General features: G+C 46.9%; 1 protein-coding gene across 5 annotated transcripts in view; it reads right to left on the bottom strand.

Annotated features, from left to right (window-relative positions):
• The window catches only part of EIF4G1 (eukaryotic translation initiation factor 4 gamma 1), a 134,391-nt gene that overhangs the window by 30,743 nt on the left and 77,619 nt on the right, over positions 1–26,029 (bottom strand). For all 5 annotated transcript variants that reach the window (XM_081329139.1, XM_081329142.1, XM_081329143.1 and 2 more), the window contains 10 exons: positions 23,697–23,785; positions 22,016–22,190; positions 21,263–21,396; positions 19,047–19,166; positions 18,518–18,691; positions 15,085–15,282; positions 13,034–13,180; positions 9,719–9,955; positions 8,281–8,385; positions 1,612–1,768 (listed from right to left, as the gene is read on the bottom strand). In XM_081329139.1, the coding sequence (XP_081185265.1) occupies positions 1,612–1,768; positions 8,281–8,385; positions 9,719–9,955; positions 13,034–13,180; positions 15,085–15,282; positions 18,518–18,691; positions 19,047–19,166; positions 21,263–21,396; positions 22,016–22,190; positions 23,697–23,785 (1,536 nt within the window). The remainder of the gene's footprint in view (positions 1–1,611; positions 1,769–8,280; positions 8,386–9,718; positions 9,956–13,033; positions 13,181–15,084; positions 15,283–18,517; positions 18,692–19,046; positions 19,167–21,262; positions 21,397–22,015; positions 22,191–23,696; positions 23,786–26,029) is intronic.

The raw sequence follows: 26,029 nt of genomic DNA, 5'->3' as shown, positions 1-26,029 counted from the left end.
GAATACGTCTCATTCTTTGAGAGCGCCAGCTGTTCCCAAGGGCAAGTTCGCCCTTGGGGAAAGCTAAAACTGTTATTTCCACCAGAGCCAAGAATTTGCTACTGTTTGGAGTACACAGTCCTCGACTTATGACCACAACTGAGCCCAAAAATTTCTGTTGTTGAGCGAGACAGCCGTTAGGTGAATTTTGCCCCATTTGACGACCTTTCTTGTCACAGTTGTTAAACAAATCACTGCAGCTGTTAAGTGAATCTGGCTTCCCCATTTGACTTTTGCTTGTCAGAAGGTCGCGGAGGATGGATGACATGACCCCGGGATACTGTGACCGTCATAAATATGAGTCAGTTGCCAAGGGTCACAAGTGTGAAAAAACTATCATAACTCTTTTTTTCCCCAGCGTTGTTGTGATTTCGAACAGTCGCTAAATGTACTGTCGTAAGTCAAGAACTAACTGCATTGGTTTATTTTATCACTGTGCAATGGAAAGGGTATTCACAGTCCAATCTGGCGTTAGGCTCTGTCTTGGCATATTAGACTCCAATTAAGCATACTGAGGTTGGAAATATCATTTTAACACAATTCATTATTGGAAACATTTCAATCGAAAGGATTCGCTCTTTGCAGCAGAGAGAAAATCTGGAGCAAAGGGATCACATTTGCTTTTTGCACAAGAAAGTTCAAAGAAAAACTTGATTGGCAAAGAAGAACGTATAAAAGATACATAGTGATTTAACAAATTAACTTTTACAAATATAAGGGAAATATAAACTGATCAGAGAAGATGTTATAGGTAGATGTCGTAAGATAGATAAGCAGCATAGCATTTTTATAACGCATGAAATATGAAAACATTGGGATGGTGCATCTAAACGGAAAACCTGGATATTTAGATGATTAATATTGAGCAAATTATGACTGATAAGAATTGTCTGAATATTAAGGGGAAATTTAAGTTTAAATAAAAACTATGAGAATAGGATATATGGTGAACTGATGATTTTTAGAATAATAACACAAGTTGATAAGAAAAAATGTCACACATGAGCATTATTATATGTACAAACATGAAAAAAAGGTTTATGCATTGAAAATGTATTTAAGGTTGAAGGAGGAGAATATTATTGGGAGAAGGGAAGATCAAAGAAACACTAATTATGGAATTACAAAAATTAATTACGGTTGACTATTAACTGCTATTGTTTTTTTCCAAAATATCTGAACCAAGACAACACACTGTACGCTAGGCACTAAGGATTGTTTACTGTAAAAAAATCGATAAAACGTTTCTTAAAAAAAAGGAAAGGAAAAAAAAGAATGTATCTCGCCCCATTACCTCAGGGAAATAAGGCATCCAGTAATAGGTAAGCATAAGAACTGGAAAGAACATTGTATGTTGAAATAGAAAAAAAAGAAGAAGAAGTTAGCGTGGGAAGAAACCGCACGAGTCCCATAGACTCGGTGTAAAAAGATGCAGTTGCCTTCAGTTGAGAGTTAGCGCATGCAAAACAATACAGGTAGTCCTCGACTCACAACAGTTCATTTAGTGAGCGTTCAAAGTTACAACGGCAGAGAGAACGCTGAGACCATGTTTCTCTTGGGATTCCGCCTCACCTGTGGATGATGGGCCTGAAGGCCCTCTCCTCTTGTCCTGCTTGGACATCAGCTGCTGCACTTTAATGTGCTCCCGGTGTTCCTCCATCTCGGCTTCCTTGTGGATCTGGTCAATGGTCTTAGGACCCTGGTCCCCTCTCCTTGGCACCCAACTGTTCTGCAAAAGGCATAAGGAAAAGCAGGGAGAGGCATTACCGCATGCGGATCGCAACAATGGCGGACCAGGGATGAGAGGAAGGGTCAGGGACCACATAGCTCCTAGCCCAGGGGTAGGCAACCTTGGCTCTTTTATGACTCGTGGATTTCAACTCCCAGATTTCCTGAGCCAGGCATAGCTGGCTCAGGAATTCTGGGAGTTGAAGTCCACAAGTCATAAAAGAGCCAAGGTTGCCTACCCCAGTCCTAGCCGTATTTCTCCCTTCCCTTATCAACTGCACTTCAACTCTTCATAGCAAGGAGACGTTACCGCAGGGGTGCCCAACCTGGGCACCTCTTTAAAACTTTTGTGGCCTTGGTGAAGCAGTGGGCTAATGCCTCCTTAAGTAACACCAGCTGCCTGCAATTAGTGCAGGTCCGAGTCCCACCAGGCTCAAGGTTGACTCAGCCTTCCATCCTTCCGAGGTAGGTAAAATGAGGACCCAGATTGCTGGGGGCAATTAAGCTGACTTTGTAATAATGCCGCTTGGGGTGTGTGTGTGTGAAAGCAGGCATATACATAGAATGAAGGCTACTGCTGAGCTTGTAAGCCGCCCTGAGTCTTCGGAGAAGGGCGGGATATAAATGGAATTAAAATAAAAAATAAAATAAAAAAAAATTCCCAGAATTCCCCAGCCAAGCATTGGAAGGACAATTTCCAACAAGTATCTCAGTCTCTTTTGGGTAAAGGTGGCTTAGGGCAGAATTTCCTAGCTAGATGTCTCCCTCCCTGTGCTCCTTCCGTCATATATTCAAGTTGGTTACAGTATTTAATATTTTATTGTTATGTATATGTAGGGGGCATGGGTCTATACATATGTTGTATGTAGTATGTTTTAGGTGTGTGTCGTGTATGTGTCTCACTTTGAGAGCGGGCAACTAAATTTCATTTTTGATGTGCGCCATTGTGCCCACAGTAAAAAAAAAATGACAATAAAGATTATCTTATCTGTCCCGCTTCTTTGCCCCAAAGAATTTTAATTTTGGCCCAAGGGTGGCCAAGTTGGTGACTGGTGCCCTCACGCTCCCACCTTGCTCTTTGCACTTTTATGTGAGTCTGTGCTAGACCAGAGGTGTCCAACCTTGGGAACTTTTGAGACTTCCGGACTTCATGCTGGCTGGGGAATTCTGGGAGTTGAAGTCCACAAGTCTTAAAAGTTCCCAAGGTTGGACACTCCTGTTTTAAAACTTGAGAGCACCAGCTTACAGCAGTGCTATCAATCCAGACTGTTGATCACGCTGAGGCTGCAATGTTGTTCTGCACTGATGTGGTATTGCTTTCAAAACCATCCACCGCGTTATCAAATAGGGGGTTTTTTGGCCGCCGAGTCCTCACTTAACGACTGCCTCATTTAGCAAACGTTCAAAATTATGACGGCGTAAAAAATAATAAAGAGCTTTGCAACTAATCCTCGCCTTTACGGCCATTACAATATCCCACAGTTACACGATTACCATTCAGGTGTTTGGCAACCAGCGACACACATTGTCGCCGCCTCGGTGACAGCATCCGGCAGTCACATGACTGCCGTCTGGCGCTCTCAAACAATTTAAAAAATGTATTTGCAGCTGGCTTGCAGCAGATTTAACAGAGAAGTTGGAAGCACAATCGTAAGTCACTGTCCTGTGATGTTTCGCTTAACAACCACAATGACTTGGTTAGCGACCGAAGGGGAAGTCCGGTTGTTAAACCCATTACGGTCATGTGATTTTTCTGCTTAGCAATGGGGTCGCCAGCCCCACCTACAGTCATTCATCAAGGGTCTGCACTTCTAGAATATGAGGACAGAAACAAAAATGGTTAAGTACTTTGGATATTGGAGGCCATGTAATTATTTTTGTAAGCCGCCCAAAGTCACCGAGAATGAGTGGGCAGCCATACAAATTTTCTGAAAAATAAATAGATGAAATGGATATGTAGATACTGCAGTTTTAAAATTATCTCCGTAACTATTTCGTTGCCCTCGATATCAAAAGTGATTAAAGATCTTCCCACTACCTCATTTCATTTACATGAGCCTAAGGGCTGGATATACTTTCCCCCATGATAGATCAGTGTCACGGATACTTTTGTATATCCAATGTCAAGCTACAAAATCTACTGGGAAGACGGGAGTTTGGGATCCACAGGTGTTCCTTATCAATGTGAGAGCAGAAGCCATTGACGAACTAAAGTTTCTTCTCAGAACAATTCCTGGAAGACATTTTGGACAATGTGACCTGAACTGTCAAGAGAGAGAGGAGGGAAAGTTTCGCCGTTTTAATTATCTGTTTCCTGCCATATTCTCAGAGCTAGCTTTCTTTCTATCTTACCGGTTTGCTAATACCTAATAAAGTTTACATTAGAGATCGCAATATCTCTGGTGTTTTGCTTCGTTGGGCTTCTCAGCTGGGACATGACATTGAAATTGGGGCAGAGGAATATCCAGGAACTAAGGACCCCCTCTAGTTTATAGATTTATCCCATAAAGCAGGGCTTTTCAACCAGTATTACTGGATACCACCTGTGGTACATTGGCACCTGGCAGGTGGTACGTGACCATCCTAGAAAAGTGGTAGCGGAGAAGGGGCATGAGCTGAACCGGTGGCAGCACCGCACAAGCCCGAGTGAGAGACGGCTGGAGCTGCAGGGCTGTCAGGGCTCAGCAGAAGCGCCAGGATCAGCACCACGCTCCAACTGGAGCTCAGCGCTGATCCCGGTGCTTCTGCTGAGCCCAGAAGAATCGCCGATCAGCTGGAATGTTGCAGCATCTCCAGGGTCTTGTGATTTACATTCAGATGCTTGGCAACTGGTTCATATTTATGACGGTCACAGTGTCCCAGGGTCATGTGAAGTGACCAAAACCTGCTGCAACCATCCAGCAGAGGGGGGGAAATAAAAACCAAACACCCCCACCCCATCCCTGCTGCCAATCCTCAACAGAAATGCTCACAATGAAAAGCTCAGACAGGAGGAAGAGCGCCGCCGGGCAGGCAGGCAGGTGTCTTGCTCAGCTATGGCTTGGGGGGCACTTTTTTCAGTGCCACTGTAACTTCGAACAGTCATTAAGCGAACTATTGTAACTCGAGGACTACCTGTACTTCATCACTTTTTTCCTTTATTTTTTTCTCTCGTTTTTTGGTCATGTTTTTGGCACCTTGCTAGGCGACTGGTGGTACTCTGATGTTGCCATATCCTAAAAGTGGTACCATGGGTGAAAAGTTGAAAAGCCCTGCCATAAAGGCTCCTAGGCTTGCTCTGAACTAGCACAGCAGCACGTTACTCATCACAATGCTATGACTATAAGGAACCTATTTAAACTTCTAAGTTGGGAGTATCAGAAATTTCATCTCTTCATAAGGCTTTGTTGTTGCCCTACCCAGATACCTAAATTATTGTTACAGGATGATGTGATCTCCTTGCCTCTGGGGAAAGAGGACAGATCCGTCATCAGAATTATTCTCTTTTTTTACACATTAAGGATGCATGCTACCTGATGCAAGATTTCAAAAGAGTTCTACTCCTTAGCGAGGAATAATTGCCTGATCCCCAAGGGAAAAATGCCTGCGCACCTCAGGACTGCAGATCAGACAGGCAAGAACGTTCACTGGATTCTTTTGAGTAAATATGATACAAGGTTGATAAAAGCTACCATTTTGCAGACACAAAGCCAACGGCTGAGGCGGACCACGCTCTGAAGGCAGTGGGCAACACCTAGACGACATTTACCTGTTCTTACAAAGGCTCGTGGATTTTGAAGCTCTGAACAGTCCTTAGCACATTACATATCGTGACAAAACGTGAGAATAACTGAATGGGAGTTAATTGTCTGGATCTCCATGCTGGCATGAGACCAAGGTCTCGTACGGTTACGAGAAAAACAGTCTGATACGTTATCTGTCAGATACCAAAACGAGAGACGGGGGAAACTATGGTGGGGATGAGGTACAAAAACTATCCACATGGTGTTGTAACAAGAACTTGCACCTGAACATCGGCAAGACGAAAGAGATGGTGCTAGACTTCTGGAGAAAAAAGGAGGAACCTGCCCCACTTTACATCGGGGGGGGGGACTGTGTGGAGAGAGTTTCCTCCTTTAAATTTCTGGGAGTCTACCTCTGCGAAGATCTGACCTGGAAAGTTAATACAACCCAGGTGGCCAGAAAGGCCCAACAGAGACTTCACTTTCTCAGGGTCTTGTGGAAGAACAGGGTAAAACAACGGCTAATGACCTTCTTTTACCGGTCTACCATAGAAAACGTCCTCTCGTACTGTATTGTGGTTTGGTATGCTGGTCTGACAGCCGCGGATAGGAAAGCATTACAGAGGGTGGTGAGCACAGCACAAGACATCGTGGGCTGTGCCCTAACACCACTGGACGACCTCGCCAGGGCTCGCTGCCTTGGAAGAGTGAGGAAAATTCTCAGGGACGACTCACACCCTGGTCGGTATCTCTTTACTCTCCTACCATCGGGTAGGAGATTCAGGAGTATAGCCAGCTGCACCAAACAGCTTTTATCCATGGGCTGTTAGGCTTTTGAACGGGAAATAATTTTATAAACTTTATGCACGATTGACTTGCGAGGCCGGTGTTAAGAGGAGCTAAAGAGCCTCTTGTTGAAGGTGAAGAAGAGTGGAAAAGTTGGGTTGAAACTAAACATTAAGAAAACCAAGATCATGGCATCCGGCCCTCTCAATTCCTGGCAAATAGATGGGGAAGAAATGGAGGTAGTGACGGATTTTATTTTCCTGGGCTCCAAGATCACTGCAGATGGGGACTGTAGCCAAGAAATTAAAAGACGCTTGTTCCTCGGGAAGAAATCCATGGCAAATCTAGACAGCACACTAAAAAGCAGATACATCACCCTGCCAACAAAAGTGCGTATAATCCAGGCTGTGGTCTTCCCAGTTGCAATGTATGGCTGTGAAAGTTGAACCATAAGAAAGGCTGAGCGCCAAAGAATTGAGGCCTTTGAACTATGGTGCTGGAGAAGACTCCTGCGAGTTCCTTGGACTGCAAGGCGATCAAACCCGTCAGTCCTAGAGATCAACCCTGACTGCTCTTTAGAAGGCCAGATCCTGAATTTGAAACTCAAATACTTTGGCCACCTAATGAGAAGGAAGGACTCACTGGAGAAGAGCCTAATGCCGGGAAAGGTTGAGGGCGAGAGAAGAAAGGAACGACAGAGAACGAGGTGGCTGGATGGAGTCACTGAAGCAGTAGGCGTGAGCCTAAATGGACTCCAGAAGATGGTAGAGGACAGGAAGGCCTGGAGGAACGTTGTCCATGGGGTCGCGATGGGTCAGACACGACTTCGCAACTAACAACAACAACAACAAAGGCTTATTTAGGTCTTATACAATTACTCTACTTAGTAGAAATTCTCGTATCCTTCCATGGTGGTTTATCTGCTTCTAGTCCACCTTGTCAGGACAAGACTGACACCTCTGGAAAACCCACTTGCCTATCACTATGTCAGGGGCACGTAACACCTGTCAGCTTGAAGGCTGAATGAGATTCTGTGAAGCAGGCTAAGCTCAAATACGAGCGAGGCCAGATCTTAATTTTTGCTTAGTTCCATTTGTTGTAAGATACAAATGGGTGCCTTAAACTCCTGCAAGCCTTACGGTACCCATGCCACTCCTTAAAAACTCTTGCGTCAAAAAACAAAACAAAACGGCTACAGCTTGTGCTCCCCATCTCCCATTCAAACATCTGTAAAAAGTATACTGAAATATTAGCTGATTGCTGGTTGCATTCTTTGCATCCCACTTGTAAGCAAACACCCACCTCTATGAAACATTGTCCATTGTTTCAGAGGAGGGGGTGTTTTGCGGTCCAGGTGCCAATCCAAAGCAAATCAGTTGTCCAAAGGCTGAAATAATTCTGGGATAATGGCAGTGGCCATCTCAAGGCGTCTGAGCGTTAACAACGATCAGGAAAAGACTGTGTATACCTCAGCCAGCACCCTTAGCCAGGTGGAGATGAAGTGGGTAGCAGCCTATGGCACAGGAAGAGTCAGCAATGGGAACCTTTTCGTATCACAACCGTCTTTAAATGGCATCAGCCCAGTGCAGAAGCCAAGAACTACAGGCCAGGACAAAATATAAGGCAGTGTATTTCAACCCTATCAACTTTATGAGGTGTGGACTTCAACTGCCAGAATTCCCCAGCCAGCAAAGCTGGCTGGGGAATTCTGGGAATTGAAGTCCACACCTCATAAAGTTGCTTAGGTTGAGAAATACTTGTATCAGGGGATAGGAACCAGTATTGACCTCTACGATTACTAATTCCACACTAGCACCGGGGATGTTACCTAGTTTGGGTAATGAAACATCTGCAAGAAAACATCCAGACTCAGAGAGCACCAAGGACCCCTAATCCCACCCAGCCAGCTAGCCTTGGGAGGGAATTGCAGGCCTGCCTCAGAAAAGGGGGAATGGCACTGCCATCTAGCCCAGGGTCCAAAAGGGAGCTGCCCGCTGCACCTTACCCGCCTGAGGTCAATCACATCCTGCAGCATGAACCGGATACGCGAGGACGTCTTCTTCTCCTTAATTATCTTCTCCATCTGGGTGAAGTACTGATCCATTCGAGGCTGAAAGGCAAGAAATGAAGAAGCTTGTTTTTATTTACGGCCAGGAAATGGAGCGATAAGAAACAGGACAGCTAGTTCTCCAGCTACCAGCATTCATTTACTGACTGTTCAAGCTTAACAGGTCCATTGTGTGTCTGAAATGGTAGAGGGCAGGGGTCTTCAAACTTGGCCCTTTTATGACTTGTGGACTTTCCAACTCCCAGAATTCCTCAGCCAGGCACGGATGCTGAGGCAGGAAACCCTATACCAGGGGGTCTTCAAACTTGGCCCTTTTATGACTTGTGGACTTCCAACTGCCAGAATTCCTCAGCCAGGCACGGATGCTGGCTGAGGAATTCTGGGAGTTGAAGTCCACAAGTCATAAAAGGGCCAAGTTTGAAGACCCCCTGGTATAGGGTTTCCTGCCTGAGCAGGGAATTGGACTAGAAGACCTCAAAGGTCCCTTTCAACTCCATTATTATTGTTGTTGTTGTTATTATGTCCTTCTATTTGTGTGTGCATAATCTTGCTTCTGTCAACATAATATAGCATCAAAGTCTCCACTTTTCTTTCAAAGTCATTATCCAATAAACCCAAAAGAAAAGTCTTTAGTTTTTATCTTTATATACACTTTGAGAATAGCAATAGCACTTACATTTAAATACTGCTTCATAGTGCTTTACAGTCCTCTTTAAGTGGTTTACAAAGTCAGCATATTGCGCCCCCCCCCCCAACAAGCTGGGTCCTCAATTTTACCATCTGGGAAGGATGGAAGGCTGTGTCGACCTTGAGCCGGTCAGGATCGAATTGCTAGCAATCGGCAGAATTAGTCTGCAAATGCTGCATTTTAACCACTGCACCACCAGGGCTCCTAAGGTAATGGCTTCGAAGCTGGCATTTGAAAGGTGAAGGAGATTGATTTGATAGAAGCCCCTCTTTTGCTTTTGTGGGCTGTATATTAAAAGGGATGTCTCCTCCAAACCAAAGTAGTCTCCTGCTGTCTTCCTGGCCACACCCATTAAGCTTTCTTGGCAGGTGCTCAAACTGAAGATTTAACCACGGACCCTGTACATGCTATGACAGGGATGGGCAACGACGGCAACTTTACCACCCGCGGACTTCAACTCCCAGAATTCCTGAGCCAGACATGCTGCGTTCAGAAATCCTGGGAGTTGAAGTCCACAGGTTATGAAGTTGCCACACTTGACCCTCTCTGCGCTATGATGTGCTCTCGGCACCCATCCTAAAGTGTGTGTGTGTGTGTGTGTGTGTAACCAACGCAAGTGGCATTTGACGCTCCTCAAAAGCAAGACGATTGCTGCTTTCTCCCTTCCACCGCGGGGGGTGGAAGTACCTTGGCCTTTTCAAAATCCAGGTCTTTGCCAATGGTCGTGAGCAGTCGACACAGACACTCAAGGGACTCCTCATCGTGGTTCTTCAGCAGCTTCACCACACAATCGTGCATGATGGTTTCGGTCAACATCTTCAGCTTGAAGAGTTCCCCAATGAACTTAATGTTGCCGAGAGAGCGACGGCGAGCTTTGTCCCGGGCGTCATCCAGCTCCTCTTTTAGACGCGTTTTCTCTTCAGGCTACCGAGCAAACAGGAGAGGAGATTAATAACATGTAAGGTTACATGACATAAATATGAGTTTTTTAAGTACAGGTAAGTCCTCATCTTATGACCACGATCCAGCCCCAAATTTCTGTTGCTGTCCAAAGCATTTGTTAAGTGGCTTTGCCCCTATTTTATGACCTTTCTTGCTACAGCTGTTGAGGGGATCCCTGCAGTTGTTAAGTTAGTGACACGGTTGTTAAGTGAATCTGGCTTCCCCATTTGCTGGTCAGAAGGCCAGAAAAGGAGGCCACGTGACCCCTGGACACTGCAACTGTCATAAATATGAACCAATTGCCAAAGTCTCGATTTTGACCACGTAATCACCGAAATGCTGCAACGGCCGTGTGAAAAATGGTCGTAGGTCACTTTTTTCAGTGTTGTCGTAACTTCAAATGGTCACTAAATGAACTGTTGTAAGTTGAGGTCCATCTGTAATTCATGCGCTAGCCCATATGAAGCTTTCCTTACTGCTAGCACACGGTCCACTGATGATGACCAATGCACAAAACAGTTGTGTTCCTGAAAAGGCAGAGTTTGCATCTCTCTGTCAGACAACAACTCCTGCACAACAGTTCAACAGAGATATCATATCTGCTTCAAGGTCACAAAAGAGCTTTAGGACAGACTGGGGTGTCTGAACCAAATGCCTTTGCCCCAATCCAGATACCCCAGCATTATGCCACCTTTTTAGCCCATACTCTATAGACCAGAGGTAGGCAACCTTGGCTCTTTTATGACTCGTGAACTTCAACCCACAGAGTTCCTGTGCCAGCATGGCTCCGCTTGGAAACCTCTCCCTTTCCCCTCAGCGTGGCTGGCTCAGGAATTCTGGGAGTTGAAGTCCACGAGTCATGAAAGGAGCCAAGGGAGTCTACCCCTGCTATAGACACTTTTTCATCTTAGTAAAAACTCAGCTGAGAAGGAAGAGCTCTTCACACAGCTATACCGTTGGATGGTAAAAATATGATCTCAGATTATAAAGCTGAAAAAAAGTAAATCTCGGGGGAAAAAGCTGGAAAAAACCTTTCAAAGGAAGCAATGCTAGTGCAGGCAAACAACAAATTTCAATGATTTCAATCCAACCATTTCAAAAAGTTTGAGGTGTTCCAGTTTGAACCATCAATTTTTATTGAGCATTATTCCTAAGGCTCAATAAATCATAAATTGCGATTTATGATTGACTGTGGACTTTTTAAAATTCTCAACTTTAAACTATTCATTCAGGTCATTTTTAACAACCTCAAATCCAGAGAAGTTGCATATAAAATGAATGAGTTATTATTATTATATTATTAATTTTATTTATGTACCGCCCTTCTCCCGAAGGACTCAGGGCGGTGAACAGGGCAGATGTATAAAATACAAAAAATACAAAAGTTAAAAAGGAATTAAACATAATGTCCAAATAAAAACGATAAATACAAATGTTAAGAGCAATAAAAAACCCAACCCACCCCCTATCAGGCCAAGCCGGCTTGTTCAAACAAATGCGTTTTCAGATCGCGTCGGAAGGAGCGGAGGTCGGGCGCCATCCGGAGCTCAACCGGCAACCGATTCCATAGCTCCGGGGCACCCACAGAGAAGGATCTCCCCCTGGGGGCCACCAATCGACATGGCTTGATAAGCTGCCCATTTAAGGTTAATGAGGTTCAAAACAATTCTTTTTCCAACAGGAGACTATGGACTTCAGCTCCTACTGTATTTCCCAAAAATAAGACTGGGTCTTTTTTTTTAACCTCCAAAAGAGGCACCAAGTCTTATTTTCGGGATAGGCCTTACCTCACCTCCAGCACCGACAGCCCCACCCAGCCGGTCTACTTCTTCTGGGGCCGAAGTTCTGCAGCTGCATTCGGGCCTGCAGTTTGCAGTCAGGTGTTTCCAGAAGGCCTAAGCAGCCGAGTACCGATTCAATCCATAGCTTGGTGCTCGGCTGCTGAGATCTTCCACAATTGAGGTAACGGATTGAATCCATAGCTCGGTTCTTGGCCGCACAGGCCTTCCAGAAAACCATGTGACTGAGAAATGCAGGCCGGGCTGCAGAAGAGGCCTCAGAAGAAGACTTGGGCCAGCAAGGAGAGGCCTGGCTGCAAGGTAAGCGGGTGCAGGGCGGGTGGGGCAGCTCCACACCCCCACCCTTGCCCTAGCTTGATTTTTAGGTGTGCCTCACACCAAAACTAGGGCTTATTTTTGGGATAGGGCTTATATTAGGCCCACCCTCAAAAATCAAGCTTATTATTGCTGTAGGCCTTACTTTTGGGGAAACACGGTAGAATCAAGATTTCTGTATTAAGCATCTCTGGTGACACATGGGAATGCTCCTAACATACAACCAATACCAACATAACCACACCCCCTACCTCTTCCCAATAGGACAGGGGTGTCAAACTCAACTTCACTGAGGGCCGCATCAGCATTGTGGTTGCCCTGGGGGGGGGGCGTGTGGCCAGGATGGGCATGGCCTACCGTGTGGAAATGGCCAGCTTCACATCACTCGCTTCAGGGGTGCCTGGGCAGGACCGGGGCACATTTGAGGGTCTCCGGTGGAGGAGGGTGGGACCGGGGTGAGTGCTGGGACACGGTCCCTCCCATCCTCTGTTTGTTCCTTCCTCCCTCCCTCCCTCCCTCTATTCCTTCCTTCTTCCCTCCCACCCTCCGTTCCTTCCTCCCTATTCCTCCCTTTCTCCCTTTTTCCCTCCCTCCCACCCTTCTTTCCTTTCTCACACTTTTCCTTCCTTCTTTCCTCCCTCCCACCCTCCGTTCCTTCCTTCCTCTCTTTTTTCCCTCCCTCCCACTCTCCGTGATAGATAAGTGATAAATGATAGTGACAGATGAGAGAGAAAGAGGAGGGAAGGAGAGAAGGAGGGAAAGGAAAATAGTAAAGTAAATTGAAGTAAAGTAAAAGAAAGGGAAGAGGAGAGGAGAGGAGAGGAGAGGAGAGGAGAGGAGAGGAGAGGAGAGGAGAGGAGAGGAGAGGAGGAAAAAGCTGAAAATATCAGAATCTTTTTGGTCTCAGAACCCAAGCTCCAGAACTGTAAGTTCAAGCCCCACTCACGGTAGCCGCTTCATCCATCTCCTTCTGCTTCTTCTCAAAAATCTCATCATCATCCTTGTCTTTCTCAAACTCTTTCTGGCAGCGATTCAAGAGTACTTTGCGAAAGTTCACCATGACGGTAGGTTTATCGGTGGTGGGGACTTTCAGCTAAAGAGACAGTTGAGGATCACCATGAGATGCCATCCCGGTAAGCTCTCCTAACACTCACTGGTCCAAGGACCCATACACAAGAAATCAATGATCTGGTCACAATCATATTACAACATATGGTTTATGCTCATACCACATTAACCTGTATACTAAATGTCCATTTTCAGGGCTCCTCAATACACTAATACATACATACATTAGCCACAGAAATCCTAACCAAGGTTCATTCTAGCCAGGTTACATGCTATGGGAGAGCCAACTACGCCAGCAGTCACCAACCTTTCCAGTTTTGTGGACTGCTGACGGTGGTGGTGGTGAATGGTTCCATGCAATCAGTGTGTCAACGCTGCTAACATCGAATGTTATTGCTTGACAAGAGATGAAGTAGCTATTTCATATGTTAAACTTGTATATTGCTTTAAGAGATTTAGTTTAAGGTTGGGAGGGGGGACGAGTAGGATTGTACCTTCAAGGCCATCTCTAACTAAAGAAGATTAGACCTTGGCGGGTTTTCTAAAGGAAGGGAAACTGATTCTTTAAATTAATTGGAGAATATGATTAATGACAAAATTAGAAAGGTGGAGAATTGTGTTTTAATATATGGTCCAAGGGGCGGAGATTTCAAATTCCAGATTCCTTCGAGCAAGCATTTGCCGGTGTATTAGGCTAATAAAGGACTTTTAAGGTAAACAATGCCTCAGACTCACTTGGGAAAGCCCATACGTCGGAAACTTGACATCAAGCTGGAATCTGAATTTTTTTTAAAAAAAAAATAAAAAAATCCCATTTATATCCCGCCCTTCTCCGAAGACTCAGGGTGGCTTACAATTTAAAGCACAAATCAATGTGCTTAGCAATAGCCTTCATTCTAGGTATATGCCTGCTTATTAGGGCTTTCGCCCCCCCCCCCAAGCGGCATTATTACAAAGTCAGCTTATTGCCCCAAACAATCTGGGTCCTCATTTTACCTACCTCGGAAGGATGGAAGGCTGAGTCAACCTTGAGCCTGGTGGGATGCGAACCTGCACTAATTGCAGGCAGCTGGTGTTTCTTAAGGAGGCATTAGCCCACTGCTCCACCAAGGCTCTTGCACAATATATTAAAACACAATTCTCCACCAAGTCTCTTGCACAATATATTAAAACACAATTCTCCACCTTTCTAATTTTGTCATTAATTATATTCTCCAATTAATTTAAAGAATCAAGTTTCCCTTCTGTTAGAAAACCTGCCAAGGTCTTATCTTCTTTAGTTAGAGATGGCCTTGAAGGTACAATCCTACTAGTCCCCCCTCCCAACCTTAAACTCAATTTCTTAAAGCAATACACACGTTTAACATATGAAATGGCTACTTCTTCATCTCTTGTCAAGCAATAACATTCAATGTTAGCAGTGTTGACACAGTGGGCATGCGCAGGTGCAGCTCGCACAAATGGAGTTACACACACACACACGCATGTTCACTTGCTGCTTCCACAGCCCGTAGGTTGAGGACTCCTGAATGGGACACAGCCTGGGGGTTGGGACTCCTGAATTAGGCAATTTCTAGCACAGGGGTAGGCAACCTTGGCTCTTTGATGACTCGTGGACTTCAACTCCCAGAATTCCTGAGCCAGCTGGCTGAGGAATTCTGGGAGTTGAAGTCCACGAGTCATCAAAGAGCCAAGGTTGCCTACCCCTGTTCTAGCAACTCGGTTATTGGGGACTTCCAAATTCTGAGCATGGACCTCTCCTGCTTATCTATAGTATCTAAGTGGAGATGCTACAGTATATTATTTAACAACCATCAGTTATTAATATCTCCACAGCCTATCCTGGAAGGCTCCTAAATCCACCGCATATCAGAAGGCGCGAGCTGTGCGTGTGAGAATCGGTGGGCCCTTGACTCCTGGGCCACTTACCCCCATAAGGCAACGGCACATGTTGGCATAGGCAACAGAGAAGTTGGGCTCAGAAATGGCCTTCTCAAAGATGAGGTCAATGACACCCTTGAGACGTTCTTCTGTGTCAATGGACAACTCGGTGACCTGCTTCATCAACTGCTGGAACATCTGCGGGGTCAACTTGTTCAGAATGCTGCGCACCCGCCGAAACAGCTCCTGCGGGAAGGGAAGAGGGAATGAGAGGACCTCAGGGTGGGAAACACCACTGGCGTTGTTTCACCTGCTGCTCACTTCTCAAACTTCGCGGAAATGACCTGTTCGGGGATTGCAGAAGATACTCGGAAGGCGACATCAAAGAGGCAAGACTGAACGATTTCTGTTTCTATGAAGCTGAACACACACACGCACACACGCACAGAAAGAGAGTGGGGGGAGGGGCTCTGCAAAGCAGGATGTTGCTTCTAAAAATTAATGTTAACTGGACTGGAGACTGAGTGTTATTTTCCGCCTGGATTGAAGAAAGGCAAAACGTTCATTACCAAGCTCCGAGTAGCAAACAGCTTCTTTCCACTTCTGAACAAAGTAGATTTTTAAATCTTTTTGTCCTGAAAAAAGCACCACGACCGCTCGTTGTGGAAAGAACCGTGATGAGAGAGAGAGAGAGAGAGCGAGAGAGAGCATCTGATTGGCCTAGAACAGGGGTAGGCAACCCTGGCTCTTTGATGACTCGTGGACTTCAACTCCCAGAATTCCTCAGCCAGCATGTCTGACTGAGGAATTCTGGGAGTTGAAGTCTAGAAGTCATGAAGGGGCCATAGTTCCCCCATGCTGGCTCAGGAATTCTGGGAGTTGAAGTCCACGAGTCATCAAAAGAGCCAAGGTTGCCTACCCCTGGCCTAGAATGTCAAGACATATAGGTAGTCCTCGACTTATAACCGTTTGTTTAGCGACCATTCGAAATTACAACGGCACGAAAAAAAAGTGGCTTATAACCAGTCCTCGTGCTCGCAACTGTTGCAGCAGCCCCACAGTCATGGTGATCAAAATTTTGAGCGCTTGGCAACCAGCATGTATTTATGACGGTTGCACTGGCCTCAAGTTATGTGACCACCATTTGGCCGCCCTGAGTCTTCGGAGAAGGGCGGGATATAAATGGAATTAAAATAAAATAAATAAATAAATTTGCAACCTTCCCAGCTGGCTTCCGACAAGTAAAGTCAATGAGGGACGCTGGATCTGCTTAACAACGGTGTGATTCATTTAACCACCACGGCAAGGCGAGTCCTAAAATCAGGCACAGCTCGCTTAACATAGCAACCAAAATCCTGGCCCCAATTGTGGTTGTTAAGTTGAGGACTACCTGTCTATGGTTATATGGGCTGTAAAGCAAGGAGGCAGCCCATCAGCTACATCACAACACTGGATTTGTGTGTGTAAGGAGCATTCACACTTCAGCGTCCCACCTCCTTCCTGCTCTCTTCCTGTTGTCAGCTGCAATCCAACGGCCTAAGTTTAATTTCTTCTAATTTTCAGCCACGGCTTATTCACGTCACACCCTCTCAGCAAATCCCAAACCTTTTGTGGGTTCACGCTGCACTTGGGAAACAGAGTCCCCAAAGAGAAACAGTCTGTCTTTGGACATCTTAGAATAGAATAAAAGAGTTGGAAGGGAGCTTGGAGGTCTTCAAGTCCAGGGGTCACCAACCTCTGGTCCATGGACCGGTACCAGGCCACGGTATTCCAGCAACTGGTCCACAGAAACAAGCAAAGCCCCATCTGTGGGATGCAGGCAGCGCACAAAACCACACACCCTCCGGTCTGCAGAAAAACTTTTCTCCACAGAACTGGTGCCCAAAAGGTTGGGGACCTCTGTTCTAGTCCAACCCCCTGCTCAGGCAGGAAAGCCATTTCAGACAAATGCCTGTCCAGTCTCTTCCTAAAAACCTCCAGTGTTGGAGGCATTCACAGCTTCTGGAGGCAGGTTGTTCTGCTGATTAATTGTTCTAACTGTCAGGAAATTTCTCCTTAGTTCTAGGTTGCTTCTCTCCTCGATTAGTATCCAGCCGTTGCTTCTTCTCCTGCCTTCAGGTGCTTTGGAGAATAGCTTGACCCCCCCTCTTCTTTGGGGCAGCCCCTGAGATATTGGAACACTGCTATCGTGTCACCTCTAATCCTTCTCTTCATTACATCTTCATTCATCTTCGGTGACCTTAACTTTAGAAATCTTAGGATGTGAATCCTTGGTTCACTTTCCTAAGCCAAATGCCTGTGTCCCAGGGAACTAGCAATTAAGAGATAAAAGCACTAAAGCAGCCTCAGCTGCAAGAAGAGATAGCAAAGTCCATGAGGGAAGCAACCTGGAAATTAAGGGGAAAAAAACCTCCTAACAGGGAGAACAATTAACCGGTGGAACAGAAGTTGCCTCCAGAGGTTGTGGGTGCTTCATCACTGGAGGTTTTTAAGAAAAGACTGGACAGCCACTTGTCTGAAATGGTATAGGGCAGTGATGGCGAACCTTTTAGAGGCCGAGTGCCCAAACCGCAACCCAAAACCCACTTATGTATCATCGGGTGCCGAGTGGGCGTGGCCCATTGGGTGGGTGTGACTGCAGGGGTAGCGGCAGACTGGGTGGGACTAAAAAGTTTAATCAATCAATGTTCTGTACCAGCCTGCTACCGGCCTTGCAGAAAAGGCAACCCCTTTACAAACGGCACTCTTGGCTGGAATGACGTCTGCCAAATTTATTACAAAAACAAACAAGACAAGAACCAAGATACAGGAGCTTTGAAACACTATCTGAGCGGTTGCTTTCAGCAAACCAGCCCTCCCCACACAAGTCCTTTATAAAGAGTTCAGGGCGTGGCTTCTCTCTCCCTCCTTCCGAGAAGCCCCATTGCCTTCCTCTGTTTACTCCTACTTGACTGCCTCCTGCGTCGGGCGTCCTTGAACAGGGCCAGCTGTGGGTCATCTTCATCCACACTGTCAGGCTCACACAGCTGGGTCTCCATGGTGACCAAGTGGGAGGGGCCTGCCTGAGGGCTATCATCAGCAAGGTCTTCAACACCCCCCTCCTCCTCTGAGTCGTCCGACCCAACTGCCGAACCCACAGGCTGACCCTGAATCACAACAATCAATTCCAACTTTGCGAGATCTTTTTTTCCCCCCGCAAGAAGTTGAAATCGATCGATCAATCGAACCTTTCCCTTTACCCCTCGCACACGGCGGCAAAGGCCTAAAGCGAAAAGATTTTATAAAACCCAGCCAAAGGCCTAGGACTGGGGCGAGGGCACGCGTGCCCACACAGAGAGGGCTCCGCGTGCCACCTCTGGCACCCGTGCCGTAGGTTCTCCACCACGGGCGTAGGTTCTCCTGCTTGAACAGGGGATTGGAGCAGAAGACCTCTAATTCCCCTTCCAGGTTTGTTCTGACTGATTGACCGTTGGATGCCTACCTGGGTTTTTACGTTCTCAGGATCTTCTACTTCACTGGCCCGCTTGCTACTGGGCTTCCAAGCCTTCTCAGCCTTGTTCAGCTTGACGTCCTCATTTAGAGACAGTGTGGTAATAATCTTCCGGGGCTCCTTCCGCAGGCTTTGCTGGGAACGCCGTTGTCCTGGCCCAGCAGGCTGAGATGCACGAACAAGAGAGGGAGAGGGGGAGGGAGAGGGAGAGAGAGAGAGGGAGGGGGGGAAAGATCAGGATTTTATTTTATTTTTTGCAAAGATGGCCTCTGAAGCTCGTCTCGCCCAGACAAGCCTGCTCAAACAGAAGCACAGGCTCCATAGATGGAAGTTATTCTGCCCCCCCCCCCGCAGCCGTGTTCGGTCCCCAAAAGAAAACCCGGATGGCCTCATCAGTTCCTCAGTTCCATCACGGAGCATCAGTGGCCCAGACACGATGGCACTAATTAGGAGTTCATCACGCAAAGCCAGAGGGCAGGAAACGCCTCGCCAGGCAGGCCAAGCCTCCCAAGGTACGTACCGGCCCACGGTTGGGTGGGGCCGGGCGGCCCAGGTTGGCAAAAGAGGGTGTGAAGTCCGGTCCACAGTTCATAGTGCTCAAGCGGACAGGGTCCAGGGGCCGCAGCGGCATCTTATTCACCTGTAAGTCCAAAAGGCAGGAAAATTAACATCAAGAAAGTCTTGTCGCTTGCGGAAGAGTGGATTCCCTATACCCGTGGCAAGCGTGGCAAAGGTGGCACGCCAGAGCCCTCTCTGTGGGCACGCCCCAGTCTTGGGCCTTCAGCTGGGTTTTATAAAACCTTTTCGCTTCAGGCCTTCGCCGCCGTGTGCAAAACAAAACAAAACAAAAAGGTTCAATCAATCAATCAAAATTTCAACTTCTCGCAGGAAAAAAAAATCTCGCAAAGTTGGAATTGATTGATCGAACTTTTGAGTTCCTCCCAGTCTGCCGTTACCACCGCAGCCACGCCCACCCAATGGGCCACGCCCACCCGGCACCCAACCATACATAAGTGGGTTTGGGGTTGCAGTTTAGGCACTCGGTCTCTAAAAGGTTCGCCATCACTGGCCTATAAACCTGGTCTCAAATCCCGTGACTTCAAAAAGGACTGCAGATGGTCACAACTTCCTGGGACAGATCACAGCAGGGCGTTCTTTGTCCCACCACCCCAAGAGGACTGCATTTAACGTACGGCACTGCCTAGAAGGCAGACAGGCAATTTCCCTTGGTCAGAGACCGCCACTCACTTCCTGGCTCAGCTAAGGCTTCTGAGTGACATCCCTGCGAGGGAGGGAGGTGAACCTGTCGTGTCTGTTTCCTAGTTTGGGGAGGAGGACATTTTTTTTCATTTAATTGCATCCTGACTTTTACTGTTTTTAGAAATAACTCGAGGCAGAGCCACAACTCAGCATACATTCTTCTTCTTCATTTCCCCAACAACAACCCTGCGAAGTGGGTTGGGCTGAGATAGTGTGACTGGCTAAAGGTCACCCAGCCAGTTTTCATTCCTATGGCAAGACTAGAACTCACCAACTCCTGGTGACTGGCCCAAAGCCACCCAGCTGGCTTTCCTGCCTAAAACAGAACTAGAACTCACAGTCTCCTGGTGATTGGCCTAAAGTCACTCAGCTGGTTTTCATGCCTACGTCAAGACTAGAACTCACAGTCTCCTGGTGATTGACCCAAAGTCGCTCAGCTGGTTTTCAGGGCTAAAACAGGTCCTGTGGTAATTGGCCCAAAGTCACCCAGCTGCCTTTCATGCCTAAAACAAGACTAGAACTCACTGTCCCCTGGTGATTGGCCCAAGATCACCCAGAAGTCTTTCACGTCTAACACACAACTAGAACTCACAGTCTCCCGCTGATGGGTCCAAAGTCACCCAGCTGGCTGTCGTGCTAAGGCAGGACTAAAACTCACAACCTCCCTGCTCTACCCTGGTGCTTTTACCACTAGACCAAACTGGCTCTTTAGCGGGCGCGGGAAATTCTGGAGGGCAAACCACGCCCATTTCGACTGGCCATCCTACTGCTGAATCCACAGGTTCTGTGGTTGAGATTACAGCACAATCCGACCACACGTCAGTGGTGGATTGAAGGATTGTTTTGGAGAACCCTCCCCAGATTTTTCTTGCTACCCATCTGACCCTCCTCTGCGGGGAGGGGGAAAAATGTAGAAAGAAAAACTGTATGTCTAAAAGTCGACCACTTCGCTATCAGCTTTTGCTGGGGGGGGGGATTCAGTCTTGTTGGGCTGCTGGGGAGCAGATGCAACCTGCACGTTGGCTTCTGCTTTAAAGAGGCTAGCCAAGGAATTATTCGATCATCTTATACAAACAACAACAACAACAACAACAACAACAACAAGAGGATTCTGATGGGCATCTGAGGAAAATGAACTGGAGGACAGAGTGAGGAAAATTCTCAGGGACAACTCACACCCTGGACGGTATCTCTTTACTCTCCTACCATAGGGTAGGAGATATAGGAGTATAGCCAGCCGCACCAACAGGCTGAAAAACAGCTTTTATCCATGGGCTGTTAGGCTTTTGAACGGGAAATAATTTTTATAAACTTTATGCATAACTGACTTGCAAGGCCAGTGTGTTGTGCAATTAGCTCACGTGGTGTAACAAGATGGTGGGTTTGTGTCACTGTAAGCTGGGGGCACGAAGGGAGGCTCAGCCAATCTCAATGCATACATGGTTGTACTTGGACAATAAAGGTTCGTTCATTCACCTTTTCCAAGACCACATCGCTGATGTGGGGCAAGCCTTCCGGCTTTTGCATGCTAGCGAGTATGTACTGAAATCCCAGCAGAAATTCCCGATCGTATCTCTTCTTTTCTTCCGGGTTCAAGGGCTTCCACTGCTCTGTTAAGGGAAAGAAGAGAAGAGAGCGCAGAGCTGAAAGCAGAGCGGCCTTCAAGTAGTTTGTAGACTCCAGGTAGGTGTTTTTTCAACCACGAGCCCTTTTAAGATGTCTGGACTTCAACTCCCAGAATTCCCCAGCCAGCTGTGCTGGCTGGGGAATTCTGGGAGTTGAAGTCCAGACATCTTAAAAGTTGCTGAAGTCGAGATACAATGATCTAGATCGGGGCTGTCAAAATGGTGGATGCGTCCCGCACAGGCCACGCCCACCCCGGCCCCGCAAAGGCAAAAACACAAAACAAAACCATCACGTCGTGATACATCATGCGACGCGATCCGAGTTTGACACCCCTGATCTAGATGTTTACCGGCTTCGACACTCAAAATGACTGGCTGGAAAGTCCTGGGAAGCCACGGCGGTAACATAAGAAACGCCAACCGTTGTTCGTTCCCTGGTTGGTGAGTCTCCTCAGATCCTCAGTTCCATCACAGAGTTATCCTCAGTGGCCCAGACACGATGGCTCAAAATGGAGGTCATCACAGAAGGCTCAACGGGAAGTTTCCCCCCCCACACACACACACACCTTCCCCACACCGCAACTGCTGCTCAGGTCTGGCTCACCTTCCTTGTAGCGATACTTCTGATCGGCTTGCTTGACCTTCTCCGGATCCAGCTTATCCTCCTTCTGTTCCCAAGTCTCCTCCGGTTCCTCCTGGGAACGAGCTGGGACAGCTTCCTCGGGCTCCGGGGCTGGCACTGGGGGGTTGTTCTCTGTCTCGGAGCCCCCCTCGCTGACCTAAGAGGGAAAGCCGAGGAGATGCTATGAAGGACAGGAGTAGGGAGCCACAAACGGCTCTTTCCGGAGGAGGAGCTGTGATCATCTGGCACCTCCAAGCTCAAAACAAAATCGGTGCTTTCTTCACAAACACCGCGATCACAGTTGAAGGCCACAAGATTCGTGGGCAGCTGATGACTTCAAAAGCACTGTGATGGATGGATGATGGTAGAGATAGATAGACAGACAGACAGACGGATGATATAGATAAGATAGATAGATTTTATTTTATTTTTATTTATTTTAATTCCATTTATATCCCGCCCTTCTCCGAAGACTCAGGGCGGCTTACAAGCTTAGCAGTAGCCTTCATTCTATGTATATGCCTGCTTATTAGGGCTTTCACACACACACCCAAGCGGCATTATTACAAAGTCAGCTTAATTGCCCCCAACAATCTGGGTCCTCATTTTACCTACCTCGGAAGGATGGAAGGCTGAGTCAACCTGGAGCCTGGTGGGACTCGAACCTGCACTAATTGCAGGCAGCTGGTGTTACTTAAGGAGGCATTAGCCCACTGCTCCACCAAGGCTCGATAGATAGATAGATAGATAGATAGATAGATAGATAGATAGATAGATAGATAGATAGATAGATAGATAGATAGATAGAAAGATAGACGAGAGATATAGACAGACAGACAGACGATAGACGAATGGATGATAGATGGAGATAGATAGGTAGGTAGCATAGATAGGTAGGATAGATGTCAATGCTGCTAACATCAGATGTTCTTGCTTTGACAACATGTGGAGAGGCAGCTCTGCTTCTTTAAAACTTGTGTGTTTTACTTTTAGTATTAGAATTAGTTGATGCTGGGGGGAGTAGGAAGAACGTCTCTCAAGGCTGTTTTGAAATAAGAAAAGATAAGAATTTGGCGAGTTGTTTAACAGGAGGGAAAGCTTACGATAGATAGATAGATAGATAGATAGATAGATAGATAGATAGATAGATAGATAGATAGATAGATAGATAGATAATCGATGGGACGGATGGACAGACATATAGTTATAGGTATATATTGTGTGTACGTATAATCAGGTAGTCCTCAACTTACGACCACAATTGAGCCCAAAATTTCTGTTGATAAGCGAAACATTTGTTCAGGGAGTCTTGTCCCATTTTCCGACCTTTCTTGCCACAGAGGTTAAGTGAATCACTGCCGTGCTTAAGTTAGTAACACGGCTGTTAAGTGAATCTGGCTTCTCCATTGACTCTGCTTGTCAGAAGGTCGCAAAAGGGGATCACGTGATCCCCAGAACACTGCAACTGTTATACATATGGGTCGGTTGCCAATCGTCTGGATTTTGATCACGTGACCATGGGGAGAGCTAGCCATATCTTGCTGGCTGAGGAATTTTGGGAGCTGAGGTCCACCCATCTTAAGAGTTGCGAAGGTTGGGAAACAGTGCATTAATCCACAGGGGGGAACATGTTGTCTTCCCTAACAATATGCAGGCTACAGACCTCTTTGAAGGCGTCCAACAGATCTCCAACAGCTTCCTTCTTGTTCAGATCCTTCAACCTTCGCTTCCTCTTTGGCACCGATACGGCTACTAGGGGATTAAACAGAGGGATGGAGACACATGAGTTACGGATTATGTCTCGACGAGGCAGGGAGACACTCCAAGCAACAAGCTAGTGCAGAGTCCTTCTCTGAAGACATTTTTGGAGGGTAAAAGGAGCGTCACTCATGACAGAAATAGAGGATGTTGCATCCTGGGATGAAGTTATGGCCTCCATACCATCTACTCAGGATACTATGGGACAGCAGCCCTTGAACCTTTCATAAGACTGAAATGGACCAAGGCATCAAAGGCAGAAGTGCCTAGGGGACCGGAGGCTAAAACATATAAGGAACGGTTGCTGGAATTGGGTATGCCTAGTTTACCGAAGAGAAGGGCGAGTGGGGACATGATAGCAGCCTTCCAATATCTAAGGAGAAACTTCCTGACAGTTAGAACAATTAACCAGTGGAACTCCCTGCCTCCAGAAGCTGTGAATGCTCCAACACTGGACGTTTTTAAGAAGAGACTGGACAGCCATTTGTCTGAAATGGTATAGGGTTTCCTGCCTGAGCAGCGGGTTGGACCTCCAAGGTCCCTTCCAACTTATCATCATCATCATTAGTAGTAGTAGTAGTAGTAGTATTAGTATTATTATATTATTAAATCTTCTGAAGACAATAAATTCCTTAGTCTACAGCACAGGTCCCAAAACCTTTGAGCACCAGGGACTGGTTCCACGGAGAAAGGTTTTTCCACGGACTGGAAAGTGCGTGGTTTTGTGTGCTGCCTGCATCCCACGGAGGGGGCTCTGCTTGTTTGTGCGGACATGTTGCTGGGGACCCTTGGTCTACAGGAAATACCATCCACAGAATATTTGTAACTCAGGGCTGAACGCTTTCTTGCAGATGTTTCATTATCCAACTAGTTAACAACCTCACTGCTAGAAGGAAGTGGAATTTACTCTCTCTATATACCAGGGGTAGGCAAACTTGGCTCTTTTATGACTGGTGGACTTCAACTCCCAGAATTCCTGAGCCAGCCATGCTGAGGGAAAAGGGAGAGGTTTCCATGCATAGCCATGCTGGCTCAGGAATTCTGGGAGTTGAAGTCCACAAATCATAAAAGGGCCAAGGTTGCCTACCCCTGTCCTAGGCCTAGGCCTTGTGGACTTCAACTCCCAGAATTCCTGAGCCAGCCATGCTGAGGGGAAAGGGAGAGGTTTCCAAGCTGAGCCAAGCTGGCTGAGGAATTCTGGGAGTTGAAGTCCACCAGTCATAAAAGAGCCAAGGTTGTCTACCCCTGGCCTATACAAATGACTTCCTCTGTCAATGTTGGCGGGCGTGCTTGGTGCTTCCTTGATTAGCTGTTGCTTACTGCGCTGATAGTGCCAACTCAAGAATTACCAACTCAGGATCTGCCAACTAAGCTCAGAGAGCCTCGAGGGCCCCACAAATGCAAGTAGTCCTCGACTTACGACCACAAGTGTCCATTGCTAAGCGAGACATTGGCTAAGTGAGTTTTGCCCCATTTTACGACCTTCCTTACCACAGTTTGTAAGCCAATCACTGTGTGTGTGTGTGTGTGTGTGTGTGTGTGTGTGTGTGTGTGTGTGTGTGTGTGTGTGTTAAAGGTAGTAACACTGTTGTTAAGTGGATCTACTCCCCCACTGATTTGGCTGATCAGAAGGTCGCAAAAGTGGATCCTGTGACCCCCCTCAGGACAGGGCAACTGTCATAAGTACGAGTCAGCTGCAACACCGCCGTGTTTTGCTCACCTGGCCATGGGATGCTGCAACCGTTAAGTGTGGAAAAACAGTCAGTCTTAAGTCACTGTTTTCAGTGAGGTCGTAACTTTGACTGGTCACTAAATGAACTGCTGTTAAGTCGAGGACGGCCTGTACTACCCATGTGTAGCAGCCCGTGAGGGCGAGGCACAGGAGTAACCAACCCAACGCCCACAGGCACAACTGGAAGAATCATCTAGCATGGCACCTTGCCAAACCCCACGCAAAGCTAAAGCTTCAGGGAAAGATCCTAACTGGGCCCAAACGGATCCTGTGAACTGCTCGAGGGGAAATGTTCTGAGATGGTCCAAAACCACCTCTCTCAATAGCCCCGCCCAGCCTGACCTGCGGATGGATACTGGATGCTTCCAACCTGGAAGACTGGAGGTTTCCATCTCTCTGTTGCAAAAGGAAAAACAAAAGATGCCTGCACCCTCCATAAAGGATAATATATTGGTAGGAGGGGTCCTTGCTGCTCTCCAAGTTCCTTGCAGACGTTTCATTAACCC

Source organism: Vipera berus (genome assembly GCF_964194415.1).
Source record: "Vipera berus genome assembly, chromosome: 5".
Classification (NCBI taxonomy): Eukaryota; Metazoa; Chordata; class Lepidosauria; order Squamata; family Viperidae; genus Vipera; species Vipera berus.
The sequence above is the reverse complement of the archived record's forward strand: the minus strand, read 5'-3'. Positions and strand labels throughout refer to the sequence as shown.